The sequence below is a fragment of the Festucalex cinctus genome, chromosome 4, assembly GCF_051991245.1.
Source record: "Festucalex cinctus isolate MCC-2025b chromosome 4, RoL_Fcin_1.0, whole genome shotgun sequence".
Taxonomy (NCBI): Eukaryota; Metazoa; Chordata; class Actinopteri; order Syngnathiformes; family Syngnathidae; genus Festucalex; species Festucalex cinctus.
The window spans coordinates 25,376,537-25,392,079 of record NC_135414.1 but is presented as its reverse complement, the minus strand read 5'-3'; the positions used below and the strand labels follow the sequence as shown (position 1 = coordinate 25,392,079).

Below are 15,543 nucleotides of genomic sequence, written 5' to 3'. Positions count from 1 at the left end.
ACCTTTACGTAACATTAGGTAAGGTAAACAGTAAAATGAAGAGTACAACGGCAAAAAGATAACTTGCATCCATCTATTTTCTATACAGTTCATCTTCATTAGGGTAGCACCAACGGTTCCCTTAGAACGTTTCTGTCATGACTAGGGTCATGCAAGGGTTATGCTTACTGTCATGACTAGGGTCATGCAAGGGTTATTCTTACTGTCATGACTAGGGTCATGTAAGGGTTATGCTTACTGTCATGACTAGGGTCATGCAAGGGTTACGTTTACTGTCATGACTAGGGTCATGCAAGGGTTATGCTTACTGTCATGACTAGGGTCATGTAAGGGTTATGTTCAAACCTAGGGGTCCGCCAGGAGGCGTCCTTTGAGGGGGGGTACTGTCATGACTAGGGGCATGCAAGGGTTATGCTTACTGTCGTGACTAGGGTCATGTTTACTGTCAAGACTAGGGTCATGCAAGGGTTATGTTTGGGTCATGACCGTGAGGTCAAGTGTCTGTTTTGAACTGATGTAACCACCAGCATCTAGTTTCAACTGGTAAGACGCTATGTGATGTCAGAAGCTATGTGATGTCATGAATCTTTAATCTCTCTATCTGTTCAACAGCCAATCAGATAATTCCATGTCCGTCCTGTTACCCACATGTCTAGCCACAACCAATCAGATCGATTCGCTGTCTATATAAGCCTATCTGAGAAGCATGTGTTTTTGTCGGATTATTACCTCTGTTCCTCTGTGCACCTCCACAGCCCAAGTTAGCTTAGCGTCTCGTGATTCTCGATACATTCTCGTTATTTCTTGTCAAGCCAAGCAAGTTCCACGCCTTTTGATGTTATGCGAATAAAGTGTTAAACTCGTATTTGTGTCTGAGCTTTCGGGATCCAAACCCAGAACCTAACATTTTCAAAGCTAAATCGTGTTCTTACTTATTACTGTTTATGTTCTGCTGGTTTACTTGCCTTAAAGAGTCATAGTATTTGCTGCATGAAATGGTTATTAGCACAAAAAAATAAGCTCGAAACAGCGAATTAGGTACTATTATATCTAAATCTTCATTGGCAACAATGTTGTGGACATGACAGTGCTTATACGAGATTAATTGCTTAATACTTAGTGCTAAGAAAATTAATATTGCATGATAATGTTTACACGGAAAGGGTTAAAAAGATGAGTCGTTGCTAGGCAACCTCAGCGATGAGCAACTCGGGTCAAAGACCCAGCAGTGAAAAACCTACAATTGCGCTCCATCGAGTGGAGACCTCAGTCAAGGCCGAGGATTAAATTTCTTTTTTTTTTTTAAGTTTAGTGAAGTATGCTGCCAAAGGTTTTCTATTCAACACTCCCAGTGAACCACAACAAAACAGAATTATAAGTGCAGCTTTGAATAAGACATTGACATCTGTTTAATGTTAACTGAGAAACTAAAAAAAGAAAAAAAAAGAAAAGAAAAAGAGTAGCAATTTGCCTTCAATATATATATATATAAAAAAAGCAGACATTGAATGTTTTTTAACATTAGTCTTAAAAATGATTTGGATCCTTGATAAGAAGTCTTGTTACCGTTTGCCTAGAATAACACGATAGCAGTTGTGGGTTTCTTTCCCTGAACTGTATGAGTAATACACCGAAAATGGAGGATAGGTAAGGAAAAACACTGTATCTTAGAAATCTATTTCTAGCACAATCTTCTGGACACTCAGGAAATTAGACATAAGTATTCAAACATTGGTATTATATCAGCCTCTATTCCTGTTTCCATCCATTGAAACAAGCGCGATACGGTAATCACAGTAAATTCTGCAATGCCAGAAGATCATGCAGGCAAGTCTGTAGGACTAATTCCAATTACTTTTTTTTATTTTTATTTTTTTATCCGAAAATATTTCTCATCTTCACTCCATGTAAGCCCACACACAACCAATCCAAATCAATTAAACATGATTTTTCTTCTCCTTTCTAATTACAGTCTGACTTCACTCATGATGGACGTGCACTAAGCCACGCGCGTGGCTATGAGCGCGCGCGATTACGTAAAGCCTAAGCTAATTAGGCTGCGAGCCACAATGGCAAAGCAGAGGAAATGTTGGCGAGATAAGGATGAGCACGCTAACAAATTCACACCCGGATTATTGTAATGACTTCACACACTGACATACGAGTTTCGACACTGGGGCCCAACAGTTCGGTTCGATACGGGTTTTGGTTTAACACTTAAGTTGTGAAGGGTAACAAAAAAAGGTAGTGATATGAACCTCACGATTGCAAATTAGCATTTAAGGTTTTTAATTGACTACCATTTACCGAAGAGTTTTTATGAACTCCATCCTTCAAAATAAAAAAAGTAGTTAATTGAGCCGAAATTCAGATGCACTTCAGCATGCGATTTCTTTTGTGTTTCATGTTGGGAGAGAGTGATGATAACTTCCCCATTTGTGAAGGCAGTCGAGTTGGAGTGTCTGGATTCTATTTAACGGCTCAACAGCTAGCAAATAATTACGAAGAGAATAAATTACTCCTACACCCGAACATTACGTCGCACTTGCAGATCTACTCCACATCTGTCCGCAGTGAATCACGCCTACACAAAGACGTGCAACAAGCTATATGACTATAACAACGCCAACACACAGAGAATTACTGTAGCTGGGAAAATGCTGCTTACCCGAGAGAATGTGAGCATGTGAATGTGAACCATGACCTACCTGTGCTGTGCACGCAGTTTTGCCATCTTTGCTTACAGTAGGGAAAACAGGGATTGTTTTTTTTTTATTTTTTTTTTGCCATATTAGAATGCCCTTGTCGATAAGATCATAACTAAATATCTCGACTATAAGAAGGAACAAAAGTTCACACAATGTCTGATATTTTTCAGTTGACTCACCCAAAGAACCTACGTAAACTGATTTGATATGTGCTACTTTTAATTTCCGGTCGACTCGGCACGGGAAGTCTATTTTTGGGGGGGAAAAAATGCAAGTGGTCCTTCAGCAGAAATGACGCAGATGCTTTTAAATTTTTTTTTTTTTTTTTTTTTTTTTTTTTTTTTTTTTTTTTAAACATTTTGACCAAATAAAAATGTTAACAGTTTGATAATGAGTTAGCAGAATCTCCTCTGGATGGCTTAAAAAAAAAACATCTGGTTACATTGGGGAAGATTTATTGGTTGGTTTTATCATTAAATAAACATATTTTATATTTAATGAAGCCTATTCATTTCTGACTTTTCAACATATCCTTCCTTCATTTAAATCTAATTATCTGCAAATTCAATCATCTGGGGAAAAAAAAAAAAAATGGCCCGGGGGGCCATCTGCAGCCCGCCGTCCATTTTTCAGTGGCCGGCGACATATGCTAAAAATGGCATTTGACTCAGTTCAAATAAAATAAACAAAACAAAAATGTTTGGAGATGCGTAAAGTAAGAAGGGAGGGTATCAAAAACAGGTGCCATTAAAGGTTATTTTAGTTAACTAAAACTAATGAAAAATCTAAAACTAAAATTCAAAAAACAACATTGCTACCGAAATAAAATAAAAACGAAAATGCTTTTTAAAAAAACGGAAAACTAACTCAAACTACATTTTATGTTTACAAAACTAACTATAATTATAGCTATATACTATAATTTGTAGGACTAAACACAATTTCTCTTCATAACATTATGTGGCCCTTGCGTCTTTCTGATTTTCTGTATGTGGCCCTCAAATGAAAATGTTTGCCCACCCCTGTTCTATAGGGTTATGGGAAAATATCCAACCCCAACTATTATTTGGACTTGAAAGCCAACGTCTTAAATGTGAAGTGTGTTCTTGTTTACGCCCTAAAAAAAATCCATCCGTCCATTTTTTTTTTTTGTAGAACTTGTCTTTTCTGGTATTGTAGGTAAGCTAGAGCGTGCACTTATACAGCTAACACTATTAAAACGTTCTACAAAACATAAGAAGTCAATACTACTTTCAGCACAGCTACAGATTTTAAACCTCAAAACTAAACGTCAACTACCCAACCATAAGAGGTCTTTTAATAACCGCTTTATCTCATTCGTCCATCAGTCTTTGTCAAAGATGTGACCGCAGCATCCCGGCTGCAGTTTAAGACGCTTGGCCCCACAAGGAGAGGGGAAATGATGGAATGTCACCGACGTAGATAAATGACGGCCGGGTGGAAAGGAGCCAAGCAGACAAAGAGAACGCGACGCGGAGGAGCTGCTTCGGAGCACATGGACTCGTTTTATATGTGCGCTGATTTTATGTGGCGACGTGTCGGCCCCGCGAGCTGCATGAGCAATGCCTCGCAAGTGCGGTGGGGGCTGATGCGGCATGACAATAAGTTTGCACACATACACTCCCTAGGACTGCACTACAAACATAAAGCTTTAACAATATAGTAGTGTAAACACATATAGGAGATGTGTCAGAAAAGTTCCAGGACTTCCAGCCTTCTCTGACACACCTTCATGAAAAATTCCCCTGGGAGCCACCATAGATGTCATCTTGTGTTCAAAACAGGTAACACTAATTATGTTTAGGAAAAAAAGAAAAAAAAGAAAAAAAAACCTGTAGTTTGGGTTTGAAATACATCTTGACTGACATCAGTCCTGGAACTTTTTGGAAACACCTCATACATACACAAACACCTGTAATTGAAACAAACATAGTAACTTGTATACTTCACACAAAAGTGGAAGTTGCTTTATCCATCCATCCATTTTCTTAACCGCTTTCTCCTCACAAGGGTCGTGGGGGTGCTGGAGCCTATCCCAGCTGGCTTCGGGCATTGTTTGCCAGCCAATCGCAGGGCAGAAGTTGCTTTAAGGAAGCAATAAAAGATTATTCAGCCAGATCTCATCTGTCACTGCATATTGGCCCGTTGTACTTTGCCCAACAAAGACACACAAAATCCTAAAGCGACACACAATCACGCAACTGACCAGAACCTGGTGCACACACACACACACACACACACACACACACAAGCAAACATAAACCGCAGTCTGCAGCACATAGCAACAAAGCATCAACACACGTGCACACACACTGTGCCACACATGGATGTGCACACTGCCAAACAACACACAAAAGAGAATCACTCTCTCCCTCATTACTCCCGTGGGATTACAAAGAGCAGTAATGATGCCGCTGCATTACTCCATTCCATGTGTCAAGAGTGCGTCTGCCGTGCACTGTAAGACCATTGTTGAGGCGGCTACCATTAGCGTAAAGAATGATGTTTTGGCACAAAATGCTGCCACTCGTACATTACTCACTGTAACGACCTGCATGGTTAAGCACAGTGAACAGTTCAAGTATACAATATTAAACTCCTCATTTGTTACCAGAGAGGAAGAATGGAAATGGATATTGTTGGGATGCACTGAAAAGAAATAATCAGCAGTTGCACACTTTTTTTTTTCACTAGCAGAACAGATTGATGCATGCAATCACAGTGCCCCCTAATGGTGGGTGGCCAAATATCTTTTAACACATTATTGTTCACAGCTAGACTATGAACATGCCTTTTCAAATACCTGATGTAAAATGTCCCTGAGGTCATTGTATTTTTGGACAGTTACTATGGAAACCGCACACAGGAAGTCAATTCATCCCATCATCAAACTACCTGTGCAGATGCACGTCACTGTCGGCACGTGGTGGTTAATGACTTAATTGTACTGCGGTGAGCTGTGCTGCATGCCAGCCGCTGCAGTTTGGAGAGCACGAGAGGTGGCTTTCAGCGGGGGCTCTGCAATCTGCTGAAAAATACAGGCGCCATCAATATTTGATGGCAGACACATGTACTGACGGTGCAGACGCAGCAATAGATTCAGACCAGTTGCTTTTCAAATCCTGGATATGCAGATCAGCAATCGTAAAGCATAATCGCTGCGCTAACCTGTCAAAGAGTGCAACAGGAAAGTAATGAATCGTGTCAGAGAGTGTGGACAAACAGCGTAGGGAAAATCTATTATGCATGGGCACTGTGACCTCAGCCAAGATTTAAATGAGAAATCCATAAAATGTGTGTATGTGCTCAAACAAGTCTAAACACGATATTCTGATTAATCCACCCATTTTTATCCATCTCAGTGGGCAGCAATTTTATTTTTGTTTTTTTTCACTCACTCGCGCAAACATGCACACAAACAAACATGGTCTCCCAGGTGGGGAAGCGAACCCACGCCACTTACCCCGAAGTGGGCAACAATTTTGCCACTTGCTGTCGACTGAAAATGACATCACAGTTGCTCAGGGCTCAGGTTAACGACCATCACGGCTCACCTGTTTCTAGGTTTGGTCATGTGACACTCACAAGCTGAGCCCTGCACTATGATGTAATTTTCAGTCGACACCAAGTGACAAAATAGCCGCCCCCTGAGATGGATGAAAACAGGTGGATTTTGCTGCTTAATTCACATTTCACAAATGTAATATTAATCAGAATGTCGTGTTTAGACTAGTGAGGGCGCATAGAACATACTGTAAAGAAAATGTTCGACTTCACTTCCCACTTTTATTGGTCACTTCTACACAATGTTTGAAGCTAGAAGTAGATTGGGTTTTATCATATAACTCAAATACAAGAAAATAAGTCACATAACCTGATGTGATTCGCCAGATAGAGTGGAATTCAAACACAAGCAGTGTTGTGACGCAAGTTGATTTCCACGTAGTTGTAATTTCAAAACTTTAGTACGTGTCGATGCCTTTTAACGACAGAAGGGAGACAGCCATTGAAGATTGCAGCTTCTCAAGGCCAATTATTGACAAGCTGCAGTTTTTCAGTTGACTAGAAAAAATCTTCAAAAGAATAAAATGTTCACCTTGGTAGATTTGAGGCTCCATACATTCCACCTCTTACTGTCCATGAATTAGTTTGCAAGAAATATACTGCAACCAAAGTGATTGGACAGGAGGAGTTGTGTTATCTATTGGAGGATCAGAATTTGCTAGGCTATCATTCATTTGCTATCAAGAACTTTTAGCATGTACAGTATATATTTGTTATAACATTCTGCTTAAAAAAAAACGACATTATTTGTGAGGTGCATTTAGGGTTCCCTTTCTCTCTCTGTCGAGAAACAAGAGGCAGTGTGACACGTCAATAGCCTTAAACGGCCTATTAAATAGCCTTAAACACTTACGACTACAATGCATTTGACTCCACATACACACTTGACACACTGCGAGTGTACACGAGTGCTTTCCTGAACTTAACAGCACCAGCAGAAACTTCACAGCTTTAGTAATAGGATTATATGGTGTGGAGGCTCTGAGAGATAAACGCATGAATGGGGGCTAAGTGAGTTGGTGGGATTTGTACCACTGACCAGCAAACGTCAGCGTGTGGTGGTTCTCCATATGGGGATGGCTTCTGTTTGAGGCTGCACATGGAAGCATACAAAGAAATATTGGGAATGTTGACAGAGCAAAATGAAGGCCTTGTGAGGGTTTTTGCCTCTGAGCACGATGTGTTGCTGGTTTTACCACTCCAGATGACAATGGAAATGGAAGGACGGATATTTCAAAAGTAGTTGGACAACTAATAAAAATAATAATAATAATTGAAGAATGATGTTATGTTTAAGCTTGAATTGTCCTTTGTGATACTTTACGATGATTTACAATTGTCTATTGTGGTTGCCGTTTTTGGACAGTCTTCAGTTTGATCCCCGAGTAGTTACAAAGCACGTTTACTTGGGTGGAGATCAAATGACTGACTCAACCAATTAGACCGATTGAGAGCGATTCATTTTGCGGCGCTCTGCCAAATGTTCCACGGTGATCAAAACCCTCTTTTAACTATAGGGAAACAAGCTGCCTGGGTGTTTCGTGCGCAAAAACATCATCACGAAGACGACAAGCTGGGCTGCGTCCCCAATAAAGTAGCCGTATGGATACAAGCGACTCATCCCACTGCTTATCTAAAGCACTATATATCCTCCTGAATACCAGCAATTCAAATTTGTCCTCTGTAGTGGACCTTTTTAAACCTGAATATCTCCCACCCAGTGCATACGATTGAATTAACTCAGGGTAAAAAACTGGGTAAAAAGAGAAGACAAAACAGAAGAAACTCGTTAAATTAAATTGATTCAAGGAACAAAAAAATACCTTTCATCATATGTTTTGATCATTTTCACACAGATTTTGGCACCTCCAAACCCTTGGTTGGATTTGGAACGTGGATTAAAATTTATGTCTGGCAAAATGTATCGCTGGCCTTGGGTCGAAACATCAAATTCAGTTTTTTATAAATCTATAATACTGGTCAGTCCACGTAACCTCCTGACTAACAGCAATTCAAATTTGTCCTCTGTAGTGGACTTTTTTAAACCTGAATATCTCCCACCCAGTGCTCTATAGAGGACATTCAGAGCTTTCCAATGACACCAAATGTGTAGGGGTGGGGCTTTGCTACCTTTGATTGCATCATAAAAGAAAATGGCTTCCCTCAGTGCAAGAGGGAAGAGGAAAAGTGTATAACACTTTTTATTGAACAAATTTAGGCTTTATATGTTAGCATGTTTTCTATAAGAACACAAAGTATTGTTTGAATTATTTTAACTGTATTTGAGCTTAGGATTTAAGTTTTTGTCCTCTGTAGTGGACACATCAAAGCTTAAAAATAAAAACTTTTTTTTTTTTTTTTTTTAAATGTCTTTTGCAGTATTCCAGTTACTTCACAAAGATTGGGGAATATCAAAATAAACATGATTGGACAATTTTTTCCCCCTGGTAGTCAGGAGGGTAAACACTTGAGGAGGAAGGAAGGAGGAAAAAAAAAACAATGTTGTGAACTATTAACACACGTTTGTACTATTTGGGATCTTTCTGTGAGAAACCTTTTGAAAATTGACACCCTCAGCAGGATATTAGCACTCTTCTCCCCACCCCCACCCCCACCCTTTTTTTTACATTTCCATTTGTGACATGATTTCCTGCTCTTTAAATTGCTCTCCAACTTCTTGTGATCTCCTCGCACATTCTTCATCCCTCTCTCCTTAATCCAAACAGCGCCGCTCACTCCTCACCTCCCTTTCCAGCAAGCACGGCACGGTTCCCATCGGAATCTTGAGACGCATTTAATCAGCAGCTTTTCCTGCCGTCAGAATCTACAATCAGGCCCGCCTCCCGAAACGCACATGCGCGCTCACGCAGACACAATAACTCCATATCTCGCCCAAGATATTATGCGAACGCACATGTTCGCCGTCAAGCTCCATGATATTCAATCAATTATGGAAGGATGTCTGCGCTGAGAAGTGCGTGGTTGAGAATATGCCATCGCCTAGGGCTGTGCAATTAATCGAAATTCAATTACAATTTCAGTTATTACACTCCACAATTACACAATCAGCATAATCTTAAAAAAAAAAAAGCTTAATAACACAATTTTTTTAGTTGTTAAATTTATACAGTTGCACCTTTTTTTAAATTTTGAAATAACAAATTTAATAAATTTTGTTTCATCCGAAAGCTACTTGCATAATTATAGTTTCAAAGAATTTTATATTTAAACATTTTCTTGTTTTGTACCAAAAAAAAAATCGTCCTACTGCACAGTGGACATGCTGCACTCCAAGTTTTTTGCCAACATAAATAAATAAATAAATAAATAAATAAATAAATAAATAAATAAATAAATATAAATTTAAATTAATTTTTTTAAATTGGTCTTAATATTTTTAAATGTGTAAAACATTTTCTCGTTTTGTACCAAAAATAAATAAATTATCGTCCTACTGCACAGTGCACAAGCTGCACTCCAACTTCAAGTTTTTGCCACATAAATAAATAAATAAACACATAAATAAAAAAATAAATCAATAAATACATACATACATACATACATACATTTTAGTTCAAAAGAAACTTACATAATTATAGTGTTTCTATTTTTTAAATTGGTCTTAATATTTTTCAATGCTTAAATATTTTCTTGCTTTGTAAAAATAAATAATAGTTTGAATACAGTGTTCCCTCGTTTTCCGCTGGGGTTAGGTTCCAAAAAATACCCGCAATAAATGAAATCCGCGAAGTAGTTAGCTTTATGTTTTACAAATCTTATAAATGTTTTAAGGCTCTAAAATCCGTTTATACACTTTTCTCATTGAGGCATTTACATGTTCTCACATTTCTCTCTTGTTCAAACTTTGACAATGTTCAAACCTTCAGAAATTTTATAAAATGGGTATATTACTGTAAAAAAATATGCAAAATTGCACTTAAAAAAAAATCCGCGATACAGCGAGACCGCGAAAAGTGAACCGCGTTATAGCGAGGGAAGACTGTAATCGTGATTTCAACTACTGCCAAAATAATCAGGATTATAATTGTTTTTTCCATAATCGGGAAGGCCTACTATCACCAACATCTTTGTAAGCTTTATTCAACACATTAACAAATTTCTGTTAATGGCATATATTTGAACATGTGGAGGTATTAAAACTTAAAACGTTATCATATATGGTTGCAGGTGTTGAACAGCCACATCATGTAGCTTGCGGCAGCCTGTTGCCTGCCTTCAATTATTCCGCATGCATACAACAGTTGTGTTGGGGCGAGTAAAACACAGCCTTGCGTAGATTACGATGGCCTGCCGTCGTTAAAATCTGGAGATGCGAGCCAGACAAACACGTCCTTGTAGATGTAATGAAATGTGGTTTAAATAAATTCTAGTGAGGATCGACCTCCGGTTGTGCTGGGAATACACACACATATGCGCGCCCGCAGCGGGATCCGATCACAGATGCAAGGATGATCTTGCACATATGTTGGAGTGCAAGCCAAGCACAGCAGGGGACACTAAACGCAGTAAACAGTTGCTTGTTGTGGTTCTTTGTGTGCCGAGGCATATATATCACTTTGGGCTTAGCTTGCACGGAAGCAAACAACTCGTTATGTGCCCACCTTTGCAATCAGTTCCAGCGGCTGTCTGCAGGACTCCGGCAGGGTCGATGTCATTCCCAGAGCCAGTTCAGGGACTTCCTGTTGGAGGTAGATCTCCAGCATGGATGCCAGCTGAGACAGACCTTGCTTCTTCTGCTCAGACATGGACGTCAAGTCTGTGTACACACATACACACAACAACATTGCTGTTTTATGGCGTATCCAACAGAGACATATGCACAAAATGCTTTCGGGAAAACGTACGTGATTCATGTTCGTTTAAAGAATAGAGCTCCTCGCTCCTTTTCTTTGCTGGATTGATCTAAAAAGATACGAGTTAGATAGAAAACAGATTTATTTCACAGCATCAAAATCAGGGTTCATACAGTATTGGAATTTTCATTTTAGTTCGTTTTTATTTCGTTTTGAGTTTTGTTTTTTAATTTAATTAGCTTGAATTAGTTTTCAGGGTGGTTCTGTTAGTTTTTATTAGTTTTATTTATTTAACAAATGCTTAGTTTTAGTTATTTTCAGTATTAATTTTAGATTTAAAAAAAATGTTATTACTTGTGCGCAATATTTAAAAAAAAAAAAAAAAACACCATTGGAGTGATGCCATCTGAAGGTGCTTTTCTATTGGCTGCTGGTAGATGATGTCACTTCTGTGTGACACACTTTCAAACATCCATATTCCGGCGGTTAATATCAAAATTAATCTACCGTACTTAAAATTACGGATAGATCGGTGCCGATATTTGGCATTTTGACAAATATCGGCATCGGCTTTTTCTTACTTTTTTTTTTTTTTTTTTTTTAATGAATAAAATCCGATAAAGCTGGTACCTCACTGAGCAGTTAATGCTTGCGAACGTAGCAAATATATGGTATTCATCAGGATTTGTAAGATATTCACAGACAGTTTTTACTTATGGCAAAGACATTTCAAACATTTTCAGACAATTTTTCACCATCTGCGATTATCTTTTGAAACCTTTTACGAACCCTGACGAAAACCCCAAATTAGCTACATTAGCATTTGTTGCTCAGTGAGATACAGGGTACTTTAATTTGTGGATTTATTTAAATTTTCACTTGATAAAAATTATGCTACACTGGGAACTCCCAACACTTTTTATTTAAAAATAAATAAATAAATAAATAAATACATACATACATACATACATAAATAAATAAATAAGTTAAACAAAAAAAAAAAGGAATGATGTTGAAATTTTGGAAAACTTTATTTCCAGTACAGAAACTATTTACTTTCAATTGGCTGCTGCTAGATGACGTCACTTCTGTGTGACATACTTTCAAACGTCATTATTCTGGTTTATATAAAAAATAAATCTACTAAAAATCACATTTATAATCATCCCCAAAGGCTCATACATTAAATTAATTACTAAAGACTAAAATGAATGACATTTTTGCTATAATTATAGTTAGCTTTAGTTAATTTTGTAAACATAAAACGTAGTTTGTTAGTTTTCGTTTTTTAAAAAGCATTTCCGTTTTTATCTTATTTCGTTACAGATTTTTTTATTTTATTTTAGTTTTAGCTTTTTTGTTAGTTTTAGTTAACTAAAATAACCTTGATCAAAATATTCCAATTACGCAAGAGGATATTGTTGCTATATATAAACAGATGGGCCACTTTATTCTCCTGTTGAAGTGCAAACATGACAGCAATAAAGCATCCAGCACAGGAGAAATAAACAGCCAGCTAAATAAAATCATTTACCACTGACAGAGTTGTCCATCTGCTAGGGAAGTCTATTAAAACAAAACATTGAAAAATATGGGCAGGATCCAGAGCATTCAGAAAATAAACACAGTATAGCAATAGTCAGATGGGGGCATTTTAATGACTGTTTGCCTCAATCTGTTGTAGCTGGTAATCAATACATTTACCTTACGCTACAAAAGAATTATTTTTATTTGACTTGATGAAACTGGACTTTTACAATTGTACATTTTGTTACACGCTACCTCAACAAACATTTTAGTGACAAACAGTGTGATAATTTGAAAGGTCAATCATGATGGCAAAATAAACGATTCCAGAAGCGTACCAAGGCAAACATGAGTCTCGCAGCCAGTCGGACGGAATCTGTGGGAATTCTGGGGAGGATGCTCTGGAGACATTTGCACTCCTTCTTATGGTCAGCCCATGCTTGCTTCTGTATAGTACAACACTTGCAATCAAGAAATGTAACACTGAAAAGAGCACATGCTCGTGCGCACGTCAGTATTATACCTGACAGGTGATGTTGCAGTAGCGAGCCATCTTGCATTGGGAACACCGCAACAAGGTCTCATGCCTTGGCACAAGAAACAGACTGTGATTACACATTGAAGAGTACACCTCTCAAGATAAAAAAATAAAAAATAAAAAAATAAATCATTTAAGTCATTTAAAGCAGGGATGTCAAACTCATTTTCATCATAAGCTACATCACATTTATAGTTTTCCTCAATCATAAATGTACATAAATATACAAAATTGCACCAACATTTCACCGCTCGTGTAAATATTTTAAAATCAAATTGTTTGAAATCAGAAGTCGTGGAAAATGAAAACAACCAAGTAAATATACTGGCGGCAAAATTGCCGTCTTCTGAGATGGATATAAATAGGTGGATTTTGCTGCTTCATTCATATTTCACAAATGCAACATTAATCATCGTGTTGTTTAGACTAGTGGGGCAGCAGTGAACATATTACTTGAAAAGAACGTTTTTGGGTTCACTTACCATTTAAAGTCTGTTTTGACAATGGCTGTTTTATACAAAAAAAGGCCATGCAAACAAACTAAAAACGTTTTATGGTAGAAGTCGTTTATGTGCATACATTTGACCATTTCCTACAAAATTTCCATGACATCACCCTATTATAAGTTAACATCTCCCAGATTTGAATCTTAAAAGCAACCAATGAGATAAGTGCTCCCACATAACAGCAATGGTTAAATTAAAGAGATACTTCACTTATTTAGCCCATTATTGCAATAAAAAGTTCATCTTTTGTCTATAATCAATTTGATACCTTCATTATTTTTCACGTACAATTAGTACCTTTAAAACCACATTTTGCAACTTGCTGTCGACTGAAAATGACATCACAAAGGCTCAGGTAACCAATCACAGATCAGCTGTTTTCTAGGTTTGGTCATGTGACATTCACAAGCTGAGCTGATTGGTTTCCTGAGCCCTTGTGATGTCATTTTCAGCCGACAGCAAGTTGCAAAATGTTGTTTTAAAAAGGTACTAATTGTACATGAAAAATAATGAAAATATCTAATTTATTATAGGCAAAATCTTAATGTTTGATTGCCAAAAATGCCTAAATCAGTAAAGTATGCCTTTAATGTTTTTTTGTTTTTGTTTTTTTGTTTTTTTGTTTTTTGTTTTTTTTTATGTGTGTGCTGCCTGCCTCCACGGTGTGTTACCAGCCTTTCAGATAACAATCCAAAGCACCACAGTATTTGTCCACTCCCTCGGGCCAAGTACAGGCACTGGGGAGAGCATCATTCGAAAACACACAGTCTGAGTCACACAAAGTCTCAGGCATAGTATTGACTTGTATAGGTGTGTGAAGGCTGCAGTAAGCTGTAGCTACAGGACAAACAGTAAAACGGTACCTCTACTTAAATGTCCCTTGAGTCCGAAAATATTCAGTAAAAAAAAAAAAAAATGCTTTCAAAGTGGCACAAAAAAACAGAGTTCCAACTTTTGCTGATACTGCTCGGTGGTACAGTTGGCAAAGCGCATTGTCCACTAACCAGGAGGTTATAATTTCATAATTTATCTCTCAATTTGCTTTCAGCATTCACACGTAATTTCTCCAGAAATTGCACTTAGTCTAGTTTGATAACTTGTTGATTAATCGATTAATTTTAACAGCTCTAATTGACAAAAGATATAAAAAGTAGAGAGAGGCTACATTGGTGCCACATTCAAATTTTGCTAGTCTGTAAAATTACAATTATTTCCACAAAAAAATAAAAAATCGGCGCACCAGTGTTAACAGTGGTGAGCCGTTATAATAAAACTTTATAAAATTGTAGTATTTTGCTTTCATAGCCTTTGGGGATTGACTTTTAACTTATTAAACATTTTAACAAATAGACAGCTTGCACCTACATTACATGTTAGCATATTTATCTAAATAGCTAAACGACAATATAATATGAAAACATTGTTCATTCTTGCATGCCAGTATTATCCATATGAGTTTCTTATGTGGACCTATCAGTGTGGGACTCGACTCGAGTGCTGTAGTTGGCCCCCCAGAGTCTCCGAAAAGGCAGCAAAAACACTACCATTTTCTGCCCCCCTCACAGTGCCATTTATCACCATCCTCCATCCATCTCCTCCTGTCCTCCCTTTCCAATCCAAAATTTATAGACCTATGCTGGGGTGAAGGTTGGCGAAAACACAGCTATTCTTGTCATGCTGAGACAGAGCAGAAACTTGAGAAGCCACCCACGGTTTACGAAATCCACAGCGGCAGCGTGAGAGACACCAGGCAACAATAACAACAGATAGCGAGCCGAGCCAGACGCAACCTCGGCCACGCTCTGCTGAACTTCAGCAGAACCGCTCGCTTTAAGTTACACGCTTCATGTCTGGTCACATCACAA

The 15,543-nt window shown here is 37.9% G+C and overlaps 1 protein-coding gene across 5 annotated transcripts in view; it reads right to left on the bottom strand.

Moving 5' to 3' along the window:
• smyd3 (SET and MYND domain containing 3) overlaps positions 1-15,543 on the bottom strand; it is a 49,673-nt gene that overhangs the window by 27,391 nt on the left and 6,739 nt on the right. The window contains exons 1-5 of one of the 5 annotated variants that reach the window (XM_077519876.1): positions 13,976-14,039; positions 13,158-13,221; positions 12,973-13,080; positions 11,159-11,216; positions 10,916-11,070 (exon numbers count right to left, since the gene is read on the bottom strand). In XM_077519876.1, the coding sequence (XP_077376002.1) occupies positions 10,916-11,070; positions 11,159-11,216; positions 12,973-13,080; positions 13,158-13,187 (351 nt within the window). In that variant the 5' untranslated portion in view covers positions 13,188-13,221; positions 13,976-14,039. The other 4 variants (XM_077519875.1, XM_077519877.1, XM_077519874.1 and 1 more) reach the window with 4 other exon arrangements.